Raw genomic sequence first — 19,456 nt, 5'->3', positions numbered from 1 at the left:
TGATAAGTTGTGTAAAGATTTGCATGTGCTTAATGATACAAGCAACAAGCAAACGGAAACTCGTCATGATTGTTCGGTCTTGGGGACTTTTTTTTATCCATTTGCAGACAATTTTCGGGATGGATTTCTTTCTTTGGATTACATATAGGAAATCTTATTTCAGAACAAATGTATATAACACTGTGTTGGCACATTTAAAATCACGTTATATAGCAGATTTATCAGAGATTTGAAAGTTTTGTGTACATTTTGATGTTGTTAAAAGCATATTCAAATTGAAGAATAGATTAGAAAATATAGGAACATCCATTCCACTTCTGAATAATGCTTATATCTGGGTAAGAAATGTTAAGCATCAGACAGTCGACGTGATGAACTTGTTAAATAACCAAATTTCCAAACATGAATAATCACATTATAGATACCGAGCTAAAACAAATTATAAGTATGACCCGCGTTTCGTCTACAAAATCTCAAAAGTGACGTGCGAATCAAAACTATTAAAATGCCAAATAAAGTACGAATTGGAAGAGAATTACAAGTAGTATTGGAAGTCTTTGAGGAAATGACGAATGAACATATTATTGTTTGAGTGTATGAAAAAGAGATTTGCATTTCAAACATTATCCTATCAAAACCGATTGAGTTGTTTACAGTTAACAATACTTTGTTACCTAGAAAAAGTATTTCCAGAATTCTTATTATGGCACACAAACTTATGATAGAACAGAAAGTTACTAGAACCAAGTTTTCTACATCTAAAACTCTTATCTGTTCGAAGTGCTCATACAACAAATTGAAAGATAAGACCCATTTACTCCTCTTGTCTACCAAACATGCACATAACCATAACATCTTATTTGTTTTAATCTGTTAAAGTTATGCACAATTTACAAATCTTTGGCCAATTGACTGTGAGGTTCTCTTCTTTCTTGTATATATTTATAGCTCAATAATTCTAATAATGAAATAATTAAATCATATTTTCATTCTGTAACTCAGACTCTGATTTTACATTTACAGTTCAGATACGAGGAGTTGTTTGGTGATTGTGTAATGTGTGTTTCCCCTTAGACAATAAACACTTGTAAGTTAAGATACTTATTCGAATTATTGCATTGTCGCTGATCTGAGGCGTCTATGATCTACCATCGGTATCCCCTGCTAATTGAACATCTCTAAAGGAATTTGGCATCATTAGTTGGTGTTCGGTATTTTGCTATCACATTTTTTATGTTGCAATACGCGTATGGTCATTGTTGAATCAGATATAGGAAAATATTTTTTTTTTCTATTTATGCTATAATTTTTATCATTTACGTTATTTGTTTTATAAGTGTTAATTGAGTACTTGATATTCATTATTATCAGCTATGGTGCATGACTCTTGTCTTCTCTTAATTAGGCAATAAAATATTTATAATACATCATTTTATGATGTCTGATCTTTGGTTAATATGCACATCCGAGTACGCATAGGTATAGCAATCGAAGATCGAATTCTGTTGTACATGACTGCAAAATCTACTGTCACTTTATAAAAATAATGTTTTACTGCTAATGCAGAACACAGATCCTATTCTATAAACCAGTAATATGGTGTTTTATGATGCTGATATTCTACTCCTAATCAAGAGCCAGTGGGTAAACCAGCTCATCATAGATTCAAGATTCGCATTTACCATATTCTTCTATAAACCAATGATAAAATCGCTAAAATCCATAATTAAAAAGACAATAATTACAGAAAATTCAAAATAATAATGAATCAAATAACACATATCTATATATATACGAAGGTGATAGAACAGATATTTTCGCATCGGTTGAGTATGTATTTTTCTCGGGGTAACAATCTCCGTGTTATTTATGTACATGTCTATTCTAATCCAATTGACTTTTATATTTGTTATACTCAGTTATCTCAATTTGGAAGTTCAATCTGAATCCTTATATTCGGATATGCCAAGCCTTCTGTCAGTCAATAAATCTTTGCAAAATCTCTGAGAGGGATTCGTAGAATAAGATGTTTATTAAAGTTTTGTCTCTATCTTAACCCCAACCCTCCCCTTTTCCACTCATTTTTGGAAACACATATCTCCGTTTGAAGTTTTACACTTTATCAGTTTAAGACAAGTTGACATTTGTTTTTATGTATTTGTTGCCAATAAAATATATGATTATAGTTATCAAAGGTACCAGGATTATAATGATATATTATATTGATAAGTCATTTAAAGAAAGAACTATTCGGAGGTTTGCTTACCCAGCATGGAAGGCAAATAACTGCACAATGTATAACACAGGTTGTCACCTCGGGGGATATCAATGGTAGTTACTAGAAACCTCATATCATATATAATGCAATAACTCAGATAAACTAAGTTAATATGTGTAACTTAACTTATATGCGTTAATTGCTGACTATGTGCTATGTGTTTTACTAATTGTTGAAAAACGTACGACGACCATAGTGTCACGTTCGAAGAGTTGTCTTATTGACAATCATATCATATCTTTTTTTTTATAATAACCAAGCGTGCATGTTATGGTTTTTCTCCATTAGTTAGTATTATCATAGTAAAAGATAAGTGATGTTGATTATGTTTGTGTTGCGCAAGTCACCCGCAATTTTATTGGTCAGTATTTCAATGCACAATAAATGCCTGATCGGTGAATTTGTATCCGGTAAAATGTATATATGATAAGTATTCTTTGCGACACGATTGGACAAAAGATTGGGTTCTCAATGTAGTATCACAACTTAGCTATTTAATCAGGGTGCATATACCTACCATTTTCCCCAGGGTTTACTGTCCATAGATTACAATAGGTCTGCAATATGAATGAAACTGCAAACATGTATAGATGTAACGTAAACAATTAACACTGTTGATTGTTTTTGAAATATTCATAGCCGAATGGTGCTTTTCAGTGATTAGCTTTACAATCATTTTATACTAGTATCAATGTCTATAACTCAACATGAAACACAACACAATTAACAAATGTATATGTGTCTGCACTGGGGACAAACTATTCATTTTACGTTGTCATCGTCATCTATATTAACACAATAAGTTATTAACTGGAATATGTCTGTTTTCTTTCATTGGACATTTTATGAATGCGTTGTGGAATATTTTGTTTAGGCATATCAGTTATATGGTCAGTAATCGTGAAACTTAAGAATAATAACCATGTTAAAAGAAGGTATGAATAATTATAGTCTGTAATGGAAATTTTAATCAAGGTTTAGAATATACTTTTGCAAGATTCCTTCCATAATCGGCTACGAGAACAAAATTTCTTTAAATCTTAATTTATTTTACAAAAACTGATGCAGAAGCAAAACTGATGCTTATGTCAGCTTCCATACATCCTTAAAATATTAGGTTAAGTTTTAGCTAATAGATGGATTGGTATGACTATAAAAACGCCATGTAAAGTGACAAAACCTTCACCAAGGCTCTTCAAAGTAAGGAAACTTGAGAAAAATGATTTTTATAATCAAAATGACATTAAGAAAAATGTATTATTTATCTGTTGGTAATCTCTTCCTGATTAAGTATCATTATGCTATTGTTTATGTCCGTCGAGGCCAGATTTTTAGTTTATAACTCCACTGAACACACACTTTGCACGAGTAAAATATGTCGCCTTGATCAAGTATAACTTGATTGACTATTATTACCAGTCGCCTTCATCACGTACACCTTGAACGAATATTATTGGTCGTTTTCATCGAGTACACCTTGATCGAATAGTATCGGTCGCTTTCAACCAATACAACTTGATTGACTATAATGGGTCTCTTTTACATGATCTAAACTTAAAACTAATTTAGTATGTTTATTATATGTATGTAAACTTATGAAGCATTGAAATGATTTTTTTCAACATGAAGAAAAGAGTATGTGACTATGAGTATGACAATGGAGCATATCCGTAATAATGATCAGTTCAACAGTTATTCTATAAATGCAAACAAAATCATGATTGCATCCGTAATAGATTATGTATGGAAAACTTTATCTATACCTATTCAGAACCCATGTTTGATGGATTGCTTGTTTGCAGCAATCATCAAGCAACAATACATAGAATAATGCATTAAATGAGATACATCTATACGTCTAAAAAGTGTGCAAAACAAAACCAATATTTTAAAGAAAGGAAAACTTCAAATGCAGTTATCTATAAATATTTCGGATAACAGATAGCTTTCATCGGTATGATTATCTATTCTGATTGACTATGACAATCTTGAAACATATACAATTAAAACCAAACACCGCAATGCTTGTTATAAAAATGACATATATCAGGTATTTACAACAGGGACTGCATAGATATGATACCAACAAAAATAGTAATATCAGATATGAACAGGTATATTTCTTAAATTTCAGCAGTTTGATTATGACTAAAAAAAATGATTTTAATTTTAAAACAGGTTAAGTTACAATGTGTATTCGATGAAAATGACCAATACTATTCGATTAAGGTGTACGTGATGAAGGTGACCGGTAATAGTCGATCAAGTCATATTTGTGCAAGGTGACTAATATTATAATTGGACGTGGCTGCGTACTTAAACATCCCAAATGAATAGCACCCTTGATTAAAACTAGTATTATTCTAGTATTTTAGAATATATATACATATTCTTAACAAAATATATTTCAGAGCACCATAATGGTACACATTTGCAGTTTGTTTTAGTATTACATAGTACAGCTTGGATATTCTGACATTTGTCAAGAGTATACTTAAGTCTTAAATACATATCATTAGTTGTGACTTCTTAGATAACTCGCAAATGTTTGTGCTTCGTATCGATCATACGAGTTACATCTTACATTTTTTTATTTCGCCTTTTTTAGCTTTCTATGAAACATTGAGGTTAAATGATGACAAGTTTTACATTGTTACGTTTGAATAGGTCTGTAGAAGGTCAGACAAAAAAACATATGTCGATTCCATATTTGTGACTGATATCAAGTATGACAAAGTTAAGTCTTGAATATTGTATAGTTTGAACATTTTCATTTATCACCAAGGTATAAACGAGAACTGTTGCATTATCCACAGTATTGTTGTGTGCTTGTGGTTATTTTTTTCAATGATCTAACGAATCTGTATATTCCTTGCTAGACATGTATTTAAATTAGGAAATAACGACAACTGAAACGTATAGTCTTATCATAATGGAAGCAGTTTTGTCTTCGTCAAACGAATGTAAAACAAACTGACTTTGTACGGGCATTTTCTTTAAGATGGTATAACAGTCGCATCAAATTCCATTAAATTGACAACGATTTGAGAACAAAATAATCAGACATAATAGTAAAAAATGTCAAAAAAGGGGGTACAGCAGTCAAAATTGTGTTATAGCGTAGTTCAATGTACTTGTTTTAAGTAGCTAAATAAAATAAACATTCCTAACGTTTCAACACAAAAATCTTTGCAACAATAGGAATTTGTGTATAATATCAAAGGTGGTAAAGAAAACATAGAGGATAAACAATTAATTGGCATCAGCTGTTCAGATAAACTACTCCGTGTCATAGAGTTTATAAAGAAAATCAGCTGTCAAACTGTGTTGGTCATGCTATATTTATTTGTTATGTGTTGATTTTCTTCTCTTAGTTTTTAAGCAAGTAAGAAACGTGTTTACTTGAGTGAAAACATAATATTTGTCAGTTGTAAACAATGAGCTTCCTGTTGTTCTTAGTTTGGGTGTTTTTGCATTTGTTTTAGGGTGTAAATACACTGTGCAAGTGTAACCATGTAACGATATGAATAAGAGATGTGTACGGTCAAAGACACAGTATTCCAACAACAGACGAAAACCCAAAAGCAAAATATATCTTTGAGTTAACCTTTTCCCTAGGGCTATTAATTTTGATATCATTATTATGTTGTTTTTATTACTGCAACTTCTATGTCATACATCTTCTGATTTAAATGTTTGGCTTTGGGCGTTCCTGATGAAGGTAAATCCAGGAAAGCGCTTCGGACGCAAATTAATAAACGTGATGTTTTCATTTTTTTCATAATTAATACTAGGGTATGTATAAATCAAATAACACACTAATGTTAATATAATCTATAAAGGTACTGCGCTTAAACATTAAGTTAAAGTTTCTCTCCCGAAATGGCACTCATATATATATTTATTTATAATACTGTCTATGACGCAAATGTCTTGCTTAAGCAATCCTCTATAATATCAATAAAGTAAGTTTCTTTGTGTGCAGGTATTTGAAGTAAATTAAAGGATGTAAAGAACAAAATAATTCGTTGTCACCTAAAGAAGTATAAGTCAAAAATGTGTTTATTAATTATAATTCTATATAAAAATGTTATGGTTTCTTGTCAAAGCCTGTAGATGGAGGTGTCTATAAGATCATTTCCATGCAGTGTTTCGTGAGAAGTTTGTCTTATGTAGACCAATTTTGAGATCAATGCATACATATTGACTTCATAAACAACATACTCTATAGTTAACCTTGCAGTTTCGCAGCAATTCAATGTTATGTATGTAGCAATATGTTATATTTGAACAAATATCACATATTTGAACAAATATGATGCTCTGCTTCATTTCCTTATCCTGAATGATAAATTTGATGAGTTTACAACCGGGGAATTGGTGTTTTGATTATTTCTTTATAATGAGTTTTTGTTCAGAGTCAACAACTTGATAGGGCTGTAGCGACTTGCGATTTTGACAGATTTAAGAGTCTCGATGGTGAAATGAAATGACCTCGAGTCATTTATTTCACTGAGGATAAATTCGACAGTATATTGAAGATAATTTCACTTTTTCAGGAGACAATTCCCTCATGGCAAAAAAAATCATTATTGAATTTGTAGGTTACAGATTTGAGAAGTGAATGAAATTTACATAAAAACGATCAATTAACTTCAGTACATACAAACCGTTACATAATTTAACAGTCAAGTTCTTATTCAATTTGAAAAAAATTGAATTTATTTTCTCATTGGTATAAGCGACTTATTTGAAGATAATCTGGATAATGGGAATCCTGCATGCTATTTATTATTAAATTTTGTATTGCGTGTCAATGGGATAAATTTGGTTACGTTGAAAACAATCTTCAGATGAAAGAACATTGATTTCCTCTGCAAAGTATCATTATTGTTTTCGTCATTTCAGTCAGACGAACATTCACAAACGAATTTCTCCTAACCTTATTATTCATGACTACGTATGTATGTCCTAGAAAAAGAACTTAAACTGAGTTTGACGGTCAAAACTCATATTGCAAACTGTCGAAAATTGGTTTCGATAGAAAATTAAATACTTAACTAAACTTTAAAATACATGTATATTCAAGGAATGACTGTAATATGTTTCTGTTTAAATGAAGAAATAACATAAAAATGTGTTACACACTCAATAACACACGTAGCATATAAAACTGTGTTATTAGGAAGGAACATGGAAAGTTTTATATTTTGTTCGTAAATAACATTTATATGATTTACACACATATAAAAAAAAAATAGCATTTGATAAATGTGGTTGAAAATCCCAAAATAATCAGAAAATAAATATTTTTTTAAGGAATGACTGTAATATTTTTTCTGTCTATGAAGAAATAACATAAAAAATTGGGTGCACACTGAATAACGCGCGTAGCCGCGGGTTATTTAACACACCACATTTTTTTAAATTTTAATTTTAATAGACAGAAAAAATATTCCAGTCATATCTGTTGTAAAGGTGCAATAATTCGATATACCTTTCCTAATATAAGATGTTGTCTTGGTAGAATATACTGATAGGGCAGGAATCCCAGGACTGGAGTTCACCACAAGTGGGTCGTCTGAGCTCCGGATATATTCTGCGAGGTTGCGCAGTAAATACTAACTGAAGTTCCGGTAACAAATCTGGTTGTGGCAATCACTTTCCAGACATTTACTACATTCCTCCCCGTTTTATTAAAACGTCAGCCATCAATGCTGACACTAATAACGATATGCTAAAATCCTTCACCGAACCAAAAAACAAATTCATAACTGTCAATCAATCAATAATCAGGTTAAAAGCATATATACAAATTCCTTCCTCCTGCATTTAATTTATATTATACAGTTGACTGGCATTCCGAGTTGTCACCCTAGCTATTTCCTCGGAGTGTACGTGAAACATGGATGCGAGCTTCCAGATGATTTCCTTAAGTAGTCCAGGAGATGCCTCATGGTGTCCTTGAGGTTTAAGATAGGGTGAATCGGTCTCCAAAACTAGATCCTCCAACTTCATCTCACAAACGGTTGCTCTATATCCTGGATACTTGTTATCCATGAGTAGGAACGGAGAGATACCAAATTTACCGTTAGGAAACATGGCTTTACATTGTCTGTATTCTTCAGTGTCACCATTAAAACAATGCCAATGTATTGGATGATCTTCCTCTAGGAAATTGGTTAATGAATCCCTGCACATATTCATTATTTTCTTGTCTCCCCTGCAATGAATCACCACAGGAAGATGTTGCCTCTTAGCTAGTTTAAGCTGCTCCTCAAATACGTGGACCTGTTTCTTGAGTTCTTTGCTATTTGGTTTATCAGAGGAGTCTAACCCACATTCTCCAACTGCAATCATTCTGTTCACACAGATTAACATCTCTAAATCGGTAATCCATGAACTCAGTACACTCATCTCCTCCCCCTTCACTATCCGTGGATGTATACCAGCAGTACTTCTTATACGTCGATCTCTCCTGATTTCTCCAATCTCTTCTATTGTTGTCCAGCGTCTTGGGAAGGCATAATTAGCAATCAGATGTCTTATTTGGTATACTGATTCTCCATCTTTCCATTTGTAGATCGGTAAGCCAGAAAATCTGGCTTGTTGTTTCATCTTATCCAAATGGAAATGAGAATCAGTAACCATAATAGCCTTTTGGATACTGCATTGATAGAGGGATATTTCCTTTTCAAATGTTATAAGATTTTCGGCATCCTCAGTTCCTTTTAATAATAAAGCCAAAATTTTCCAATGTACCAAAGAATATATTGCAGATGGAGGAAATACAGCATGAATGACTTCCACATCAAATCTGTTTTTTTTTATTGTAGAAATTCAATAAGGGTATATCTGTCCAATGGAATACAGCTGATTGACATTGTTTAAAGACAGCTTCTGTTCGTACATACTCCACCAGATGATCAAGGGTCTTTTTGTCATAGCGCTGGCAAAGTTCCAATAGGAGACCATTCATCAATTCTGTCCATACTGACTGGTACTCTTCTTTGAAAATATTATCAGCAATATTGCAGTTGTGGAGTTCAAGGCAATGATTTTCTAACATCTTTTCTGACCAAATTATTTATGGCAAGTCCAACATGCAGTTAGTGGATTAGTGTACCAGGGCAAATGTTGGTGAAATACATGCCTTCTTACATTAGTGAAACGACCTGGACATACCGGACAGAGTCTTGCCTTACTCAGATTCCTACTACTGCCTTTTATCCTGGCATCTTCCTCCAATCTTTCAGGGATTTCACCATCAAATGGACCATAATCAAGCTCATCCTCCATACTTAAAATAAATTAACGAACATGTAAATATATACATAATAATCCTATTTACACTATTTCAAAATATCTACTGTACATAATCATGTAAGTAGGATGGCATTTGTCTTTTGCGCCTACCTACTTGTCCCTGTTTGGACCCATTATCTAATTTGTCTGTATCGCGATTTATATCATCACTATTCGGAAGCAGCGAATTTTGACTCAAGTCATAAGCGAGTGTTGCGTCTAAATCGGACGGGATATCAATAAGTGAATGAAGATCTTTAAGAATTATCTGTTCATTATTATAATTGTTTGTCAGAGAATATGACACCAAGAAGGGATCATTGTTATCAAGATCGTCAGTCAGAGATTCTGACAGAGGATTCAAACCATTTTGAGTATTCTGATTCTCACCACTAAATAAAATATCCAGATATAAATCCTCCAGCTCCATATCAGTGTCTCGCTCCAATTTATTCTCAGCTCGTCCAAGAATATCATTTCTAAGTCTCTGTAACCATAACGGTATTTCTCTGTCAATGCACAGCTTGAGTCTATCATGATGCACGACTTCCTCTCTTTTTCTGTCTTTAATCTTTAGCAATGCTGGAGACTTAACTTCAATGACCACATATGGACCTTTCCATGGAGCTTTTAATTTTGGGGATATCCCTACTTTCCTGGCTGTATCTAATTTTAGTACAATATCTCCTACACAATATTTTCTAAAGTTGAGATTTAAATCATAATCTTGCTTTTGACGTTTCTGCGCAGATTTTAGATTATCTCTGGCGATATCATGAGCGTCCTCTAAAGAATTTCTTAAACTTTGAACATACTTACAAATATCTTGATCTGGAAAACGTTCCTTTATTTGTCCTAAAACCAGATCAATAGGCTGATTTACCTCTCGTCCGAAAACCATGAAATTCGGTGTAAAACCAGTCTGTCGATTCTCTGTTGCTCTGATAGCACCTGCTAGTTGTTGTAGGTGGATATCCCATCTGTTTTGATTCTTCTTTAAGAAACAACGGATTAATTGAGTAATTATTCTATTATATCTCTCAACCTGACCGTTGGAGGCAGGATGGTATGCAGATGTTCTTGTCTTGGAAACTTCAAGAAGATCACATAGTTGTCTAATAACCCTCCCATCTACATTTTTGCCTTGGTCTGTATGTAGCTCCATGGGACAACCGAATCTAGATATAGTGCTATCCATCAAAGCTTTTGCTACCACTTCAGCATTTTGGTTTGGCAAGGGACAACATTCCAACCACTTAGTAAATTGATCTATGATGACCAGAACATACTTATTATTCTGTTGAGTGACTGGCAATGGTCCAAGTATATCCAAATGAATACGTTCAAAGGGAACGCCTGAATGGTACCTACCCAATTCTGCTTTGGCTCTCTTCAAAGGTTTTTTGTATCTATTGCATATATGGCATGTTGAAACATAAAGTTTACAGTCCATTGTCATTCCATACCAGTAAACTGTGTGTCTTAATTTTGCCAAGGTTTTATCTTGTCCTAAATGTCCAGCTGATCGTAAATCATGACAAAGATGAAGCATTGCCTGTCTTAATTTCCTTGGTGTTATAAACAAGAGCCTTGGTGCAACTGCATCATCCCAAAAATAGTAGAGTATACCATTTCTAAACTCAAGTTCAGATTTTGACTGCCACAAATGCCTTACCAATGGACTACTCATCTGTAAGTCTTGTTTTGAAGGAGAGAAATCAGTAGATAACCAGGCAATAACAGTACTCAGATCTATGTCATTTTTTTGTGCGTCTCTTAATTCATTTTCAGTATAAGGCTGTAATATCTTCCCTTTTGTGGATGTGACATCTTTAATGCTTACAGCACGTACGGTTAGTGGTTTAACAAAGTCTACTTCTTCTTCAAATGTGGACCACTGACTCCGGGCTCTTGTACAGTATTTACAACCTCCACATGGAAGATTATTAAGTGGAATACTTGGCAAGTATGAATTGCATTCATTAAGTGTATCTGGGATTCGTGAAAGAGCATCTGCGTTTACATGTTTTTTACCTGGTCTATGTTGAACTAACATGTTATATTGTGATAATCCTCAATCCACCGAGCTAGTTGACCTTCAATATTCTTGAAATTTAACAGCCAAGTGAGACTATTATGATCTGTACGGACAACAAACTGGTTACCTAGTAAATAATGTCTATACTGCCTTGTAAAAGTGACAATAGCCAATAACTCCTTTCGAGTTGTGCAATACTTTTTCTGAGCTGGTGTTAAAACCTTACTCGAAAAGCTTATCGTTCTTTCTTTTCCATCTTGTAGTTGGCTAAGTTCAGCACCAATGGTTTTGTCCGAGGCATCAGTATCAAGTATGAAGGTAGCTTCCGGATCAGGATAGGCTAAAACAGAAGAATTTACTAGTGCTATTTTTAGTTGTTCGAAAGCATTTTCCTGTTCTTCAGTCCATAAAAACTCTGATTTTCCTCCTGTTAATTTATGCAAAGACACAGCAATTTCAGCATAATTCTTTATGTGTTCCCTGTGGTAGTTTGTGAACCCGAGAAAAGATTCCAGCTCCTTTTTTTTTTTGGTCTTGGCCAACTTTTTACAGTCTGCATATTCTCCGGATTTACTGAAATACCATCTTTGTTTACAATTTTCCCCAAAAACTTGACTTCTTTTTGAAATAAGAAACATTTGGACGGTTTAAGTTTTAAATTGTAGTACTGAAATCTTTTTAAGATGTGCAGAAGCTTAATCAAATGGTCATCAAAACTGTGACCTAAAACGATGACATCATCCAAATATGCAAGGCATTCTCTCCATGTCAGACCTTTCAAAACCAACTGAATGACTCGGCTGAAAGTAGCTGGTGAGTTACATAATCCAAAAGGCAGTCGGACATGCTCGAAAAGTCCATATTTCGTGACGAAAGCCGTTTTATGTCGATCTTTCTCATCGATCTCTATTTGCCAATAACCTGCAGCCATGTCCAACGTACTCATGTAGGCACTTCCTCTCAAAGTATCCATACAAAACTCAATCTTTGGCAAAGGAAACACGTCCTTAGTTGTCACTTTATTAAGGGGACGAAAATCAATACAGTACCTCAGACTGCCGTCCTTCTTTCTTACTAAAACAGGACAGGAACACCAATCTGAAATAGAAGGTTTAATAACCCCCTTATCTAACATTTGACTAAGATGTTTTTCTTCTTCATTCTCAAATTTCAGTGGAGTTCTACGCATTTGTTGTTTAATTGCAGCTGCCTCCCCTGTGTGAATTCGATGTTTAATATCCCCATTAAACAATCCCAGATCCATGTCGCCTTTAGAAAAAATATTTTGAAATTCAATGAGTACTTCAGCAATCTTTATGCTACGATCTATGTCAAAATCTTTTACTGTTCGAGTATACAAATCTTTTAGGTGTTCTGGAATCTTAGAATTGAGTTCTTTTAATTTGTTTAGTTTATTTACAGAATTTCCATCTTTTAGTATAGAACGAATTTCTGTGGACGGTTTGACAGAAAATCTGTCACCTTTGAGCGGTTTGACAGAAAATCTGTCACCTTGAGGCGGACTGACAGAAAATCTGTCACCTTGGGAAGGATTGACAGAAAATCTGTCACCTTGGGACGGACTGACAGAAAATCTGTCACCTTGAGGCGGACTGACAGAAAATCTGTCACCTTGGGATGGACCAGCAGAAACCCTGTCACCTACACGTACCTTTTCCAATGTCTCGAAATTACCAGTTGGCGAACTGACAGAAAATCTGTCACTTATGTTTTCTGACGTTTTACACGAATTTGCATTATCGACATTGACAGAAACTCTGTCACTATGTACTTCGGGGTCTTCATCCAAATCACCCTGATCAGTTACAACATTGTATATCTCCATACCAATACCAAATTTATGACCCCCTTTCAATGTGATAAAAGTGTCTGTGTCATTTCGAAATACAGCCTTCACGGATTCATCCTTAGCAATTAAAGCATTTGGGGACAGAAGACCTTTTAAATTGGATTTCGGCTGAATGATGATATCATCTGCTTGGGGATGATCAATTTCCATATCAACTATTTTTAAACTATGAGGTGGCACAACTGTTTTCTTTTTTATACTAATCCTGTATAAGTTTATTTCTTCTCCCTCGTTCCCAACAAAACAGACCGCTGGTATAGCCTCATTGTTTATGTGGACTGTGTAGTTAGCCATATCAATAACTGCTCCAAATTTCTCCAAGAAATCAATACCCAGAATGATATTATCATTTATGTTAGCAGTTACAAACCTCCATTTTGATTTTAACTTCCCTATTTCGATAGGTATCTCCTCTGTATATCTAGCATCAATTTTAGAATTTTTTCCAGCTCCTCGCAAAACTAAATGTTCCTTTAGTTTAATTGTTGACTGTAAAAGTGGTAAAATTGAAGTACTCAAAACAGATATTTGTGCTGCACTATCTATTACAGCCTTAAATGTTCTTCCTAAAATTTTCATCTCAATGAACAAAGTTTTTGATTTTTTGCTTTTATAAAATGAAAAAATTTCTTGAATCGAAAACTTCTGTTCTTGACCAGACATTTCTGTTGGCGGTTGGCCTGTATCATCTGAAAAGGTCAAGGATTGGCCTACATCCTTGGCCCCGAGTCGTTTAAAGCTTTTGGTGATGGAGATCTATTACGATAGGGAGAACTATTTCTGGGCTTCTTGCAATCCCTACTAAAATGACCTTCTTCCCCGCAATTGTAGCAATTACCTCTTGCAGGACTATTGTACCTTCTTTGTGGCGAAAAAGCTCGATCTGTTCTTTGTGGTGACCTTGACCTCATATTCTGACTTACTATGCTCAATACTTTTTTTACCATGATCTTAGTTTCTAATAAATCATCTTCTGTCTTCTGTAATCTTTTCTCGAACACATTCATCTTATTTGTTCCTTCGTCAGACTTCATAATTGCACGGACTGATGTTTCCTATGTATCCTCATTCTCATCATTTTGCTCCATAAAAGAAACCCTTTTAATTTCTGCTCTTCGTGTACCCATTATGACTTTTTGATTCGCCACTGCACTTCGTACATATTGTACCGCTTGATCCAGAGCATCTGGATTTTTGTCCATAGCAATCAAAGCTGCACGCTTGTCTACACAACCTTTAAGAAAAGCATCTGTTGCCAAAGTTTGTACGAAATTATCTGGTGTATCCGGGTAGCCATCGGTAGCCAGCTCCTGTGCTCTTTCTGCAAATTCCTCTAACGATTCCTCTTGCTCTTGTTTAAGATCTTGTAAAAGTCTTCTTACAATGTGTGGCGGTTCCTTTCTACCAAAACGCTCTTCCATTTTCTTGCATAAGCTTTCATAATTAGTTTGTACTAACTTTGGTCTTGAGCTGTAAAATTTCAAAGCTTTATCTCGCAAACATTCAATCAATTTATACAACCTTTGCTCACTCTGCCATTTGCATCTATCAGCTATAGTGCTAAATTGTAGATAATAAGGACGCCAGTCATTTCTACCATCATATGTTGACATCTTTGGTGCTGTGGGACCACCATAATCTGAATGTTTATGATCATAAGCATTATATTTTCCTTTCAATAATTGACCAGGACTACTTTTTTCCTCTTTTTCGGCTATTACTTTTTCTACCTTAAGCACAGTTTCTTTCTGCTGTAGTTGAGTTTGAATTTTCTTTGAATATTCATGTATATCTTTAATCTCATCATTCTGTGATTTAATCATTTCTTTCATTTGTTCAATTTGTTCCTCTTTCTGTTTTGTATAAATGTCTCTTTGTTGTTCAAAAATAAGCCTCTGTTCTTCTATCTGTGCTTTACTCTGTTCAGAAATTTTCTCAATTTTTGTTTGAAAAGTCTCTGCCATATCATCTCTCGACTTTTCTACCGACAAAATCTTATGACGTAATGACTCAATAGTGTTTTTAGGACCTCTTGACCTTCATCAGACTCCTCTGGGTCTTCAAAACAAATTATTTTCTCATTCAACAGTGCAGTCCACAATGATTGGGGTGCTTCTGAAATCTCTTTAAGTTTATCTAAATTAAGTAATCCCTCTTCTTCTCTCTTTGCAATTATTGCTAAGGCTCTAGTTTCACCTATCCTTTTAATCGCTTTTAACTGCGTAAAGTTAGCTTTGTTTATATTTATCGGTTTCGCCATTTTATTTTTACGCAATGTTTATAATTATGCGATTTATTATTTACTAAATAACCGTGTAGCGGTTTGTCGCAATCTGTCAGTAACACTGACACAATTATATAAATATGCAGTTTATCATTTACTGAATAACAAAATAGCGGATTGTCAGTAACACTGACACTGATTTATAACGATAAGATAATTGTTCAATGATTAGCCATATTGCGGAGTGTCAGTAAAACTGACACCAGGAATTTTGAAAATTTTCAAATATTATCAAAGTAGGTATTTCTATGAAAACAAATGGATGTAAGGGCAAACGGTTGTCAGAAATTCTGACATTAAATTTCCATGATTATTATACTCATGAAATATGTAATGTTCTTTTCTGTAGGTACAATAACTATTTGTTTTCTTTGTTGTGATTTTTCAGTTTTGCCGCCAAAATGTCAGGAAACAATGAATGTCTCGAGTCGATTTAAAGTAAATTCGAACCGACTTCTGACACCAATGTTGTAAAGGTGCAATAATTCGATATACCTTTCCTAATATAAGATGTTGTCTTGGTAGAATATACTGATAGGGCAGGAATCCCAGGACTGGAGTTCACCACAAGTGGGTCGTCTGAGCTCCGGATATATTCTGCGAGGTTGCGCAGTAAATACTAACTGAAGTTCCGGTAACAAGTCTGGTTGTGGCAATCACTTTCCGGACATTTACTACATATCTTATAATTTATTTTCTAAATTCCATTTCAAACCGTAGAAAACCATAATAAAACGTTGATGGCGTCACGGTCACATGACTAAATTATGTATATGGGCTGATAACAAAATTACGTCAGCCAATCAGAAGACGAGTTTCATCCAAAATTAAATTATTAACAGTTGTATATAACCCCACACACAATTGGTATTTAACATCGATTTTTTTTTATTCCTGGCACTATTTTAATAAAGTAGCAGACTCAGTTTTAGTCTTTTAAAGGATACTATATGGTGCGAGTTTTGCTCATTGTCTAAGGTCCCATTGTGACCAGTAGTTGTGTATTTTCTTGTCCTTTGATCTCCGTTGGAAACTTGTCGTATTGACAATCTTACTACACACTCTTATTTATTATTAACGAGTTGTATATTTTGACTAATGACTCTTAACGAAACGAACGAATTTATTTGTATTTAAATTGCTGTAAAATATAAGTTTATTTGCTTCAAATGTTTCTTTATAATTTAGATATCGGATTTAATTACTGATTTATCGGTTTACAACCTAATCGATGACAACAAAAGGTGCGAATGAAAGGCTTTTAATACTTGCCGACTCAAAAGAAGCAATGATCTCTATTTTACGAAGTTTGGCTTTAGGACACTTATCTGTTAAAGTCAGTATACAAGATTGGACAATAATTGTAAATATCTTACAAGAACACATAGTTGTCTGTTCATTTAATTAAGTTTCAATTAAAGATAGCCGCCCCGGGATTCTGAAACGTAAACTTATTTGTAAATAAATCGGAATCTATTGAAAACATTTACTTCATTCAGTTCATTAACAGTGTCGAATATAGAGTAAACGGACTTAGGTGCACCTACAAACATAAGGGTTATACATATTCAGGACTAGAGAAAAACAAGGTAGGTTTTTAATGTAGATGGATGAGCATGAAGGACGGAACATTGGGAATGAGAGTTGAAATTTTACCATAGTTATATATTTGGGAGAGTTACTACACGGTGTGGGTTTTTCTAATTGTCTAACATCCTATGGTGACCAGTACACCATCGATCTCATTATTTACTATAACATATAGATATAGGAAGATGTGGTGTGAGTGCCAACTACTGTTATGTTCTTTATAATTAGAGGGATAGCATTGCAGGGTGTTTATTAACCCTTTACCAGCCACTAAAACAAATTTTCTTACATATTTAAACTTACATGTATTTTATCAATAGTGTCTATATAATCACTTGTATAACAATGGTCAATTCTAGACATTGTCCTCTTTTTAATTTAAATCTATTTCACATGTTCCTTTAGCACATATTGTAATTGATTTTTCTTTTGTTTCTTTATGTTTGTAGTCCACTGTATAATGTGAATTGTCCAGATGTCCAGTACAGAACCCGTGACGTATATAATTAAGGTGTAAGATATTGGAACACAATGCAGGTGAGTTGGTCCTTTATATATTTGTAGCTATTTCTTAGTATATTTGATGAGAAGAGAGCTTAAGGATTTTTGGCCATAGTTTAACGTAAAAACATGCATTTTGGGTCACAACGAAGCGTAAAAAAATAATCATCTTTGTTCAGAATGATCGAAGCCTAAGAAACAATAATATTGTTCATAATGAAGCGTAAACACAATAATTTTAGGTCATAGTTAAGCGTTAGAAACAAGCATTTTGGTTATAGTTCGAGTTAGAAACATGCATTAAAGTAATAGCGAAGCGTAAATAACATGCATTTTGAAGTGTTTTTAAGAATTAAGAATTGAGAATATTTTATTGGTGATTATATAAAGTGTTAAGCTAACGTAACTTATATAAATGTATTGGAAACTATCAAGCAAAAGAGGTGACTAAAACTATCTAAAGTCGTAGTGTAACATTAACTTGCCATATGTATAGTTAGAACTAAAGTAAAACATGGAGATAATACCAAGCGGACAACTAAAAACCAAAAGTTCAATCAAAAACATACAACATCATGGTCATAAAAGAAAAATGATAATCCCTAATACCTCACATTAAACTATAGGTCGAGCAACTAGGATCCAGCCAAAAACCAGTAGGGAACACAAGAGATCCGAAGTAAAAACAATTCATTTTTACAAATTACAAAATGTATCACTTAAAATCAATATAAATGTACGTAATCACAAATCTGTGTTAAAGCGCTAGGGAGATACGTACACTGGTAGTTTTAACGACCCAGACGACGAGTGGTAATAGATTTTATTAAAATACTGATGCTGCCTTATGTTTGAAGCTGTTCTATAAATCAAAACTATTGAGTTACAAAATTATAAATACGTTAGCACCTTTAAATACCAAAATACTAAGAAATTGCATACAATACTAGAGCATAACTGATTGAAAGATAGACATAACCTTTTGTTAATTAATCCTCGTACATTCCCTGCAGTATAGTTGTATTCTCATTTCCTCCTCATTCAATTTCTGAATCAAGAGTTATCTAACAATTATATTATCTAGTATGCCAAAAATGCCAGTAGGGAAAATGGAATTACGAAAGTCTCTGTATCAAGTACCAGTTCAGAAGAAATAAGATGTTCAATTATATAACTGTTGAAAATATTCACGTCTATCCGAAAATCAGTTTCACTTATAATAATAGGAAATTATTTCAATTCTAATATAGCAGCTTAAGAAAAGAAAAAAAATGTGGTTTAATTTTATTTATATATATAGTCTTTTAGTTTGCGGTGGTTGCCCTTGATTTTATCTCTGCTGATTCTATATTGTCTACCTTTGTATTACTAAGTTTACAAGTAAGAGCAAGCTCATTTTTCATACTTTTAGGGACTTTCCGTTTTGAATTTTCCCCAGAGTTGAGTATTGTGGTGATTTTACTTTTTACACATTGTTCTCAGTTCATAAAAAAAATTGATGCTATATAACAATGAATAAAGAAGATAAAAGAAGATGAAATCATAAACAATGAATATTATTAAATACGGGAAGCTAGCTCCTACTTTCAA

The 19,456-nt window shown here is 33.6% G+C and overlaps 2 protein-coding genes across 3 annotated transcripts in view; one reads left to right on the top strand and one right to left on the bottom strand.

Moving 5' to 3' along the window:
• Positions 1-19,456, top strand: part of LOC134718721 (uncharacterized) — a 51,796-nt gene that overhangs the window by 12,328 nt on the left and 20,012 nt on the right. Inside the window, exons 1-2 of one of the 2 annotated variants that reach the window (XM_063581408.1) lie at positions 17,153-17,364; positions 17,815-17,902. The gene's annotated coding sequence lies outside the window, so the exon portion shown is untranslated. Of the gene's footprint in view, positions 1-17,152; positions 17,365-17,814; positions 17,903-19,456 lie in introns of those variants that run through there. The other variant, XM_063581417.1, reaches the window with a different exon arrangement.
• Positions 8,111-9,577, bottom strand: LOC134704913 (3'-5' ssDNA/RNA exonuclease TatD-like). Its single transcript, XM_063563730.1, has 2 exons — positions 9,484-9,577; positions 8,111-9,006 (listed from the first exon to the last, which is right to left on the bottom strand). Exons 1-2 carry the CDS (start codon positions 9,575-9,577, stop codon positions 8,111-8,113), a joined length of 990 nt encoding a protein of 329 aa, XP_063419800.1.

This window comes from Mytilus trossulus, chromosome 1 (genome assembly GCF_036588685.1).
Source record: "Mytilus trossulus isolate FHL-02 chromosome 1, PNRI_Mtr1.1.1.hap1, whole genome shotgun sequence".
Lineage (NCBI taxonomy): Eukaryota > Metazoa > Mollusca > Bivalvia > Mytilida > Mytilidae > Mytilus > Mytilus trossulus.
The sequence above is the reverse complement of the archived record's forward strand: the minus strand, read 5'-3'. Positions and strand labels throughout refer to the sequence as shown.

Bases quoted from the DNA above. Each gene is read 5' to 3' on its own strand.
- LOC134704913 (XM_063563730.1), bottom strand. From the start codon at position 9,577: ATGGAGGATGAGCTTGATTATGGTCCATTTGATGGTGAAATCCCTGAA. The intron at 9,007-9,483 runs GTAAGGCAAGAC...TATTATTAAAAG, and splicing joins AGGCAGTAGTAGGAATCTGA to GAACTGAGGATGCCGAAAAT.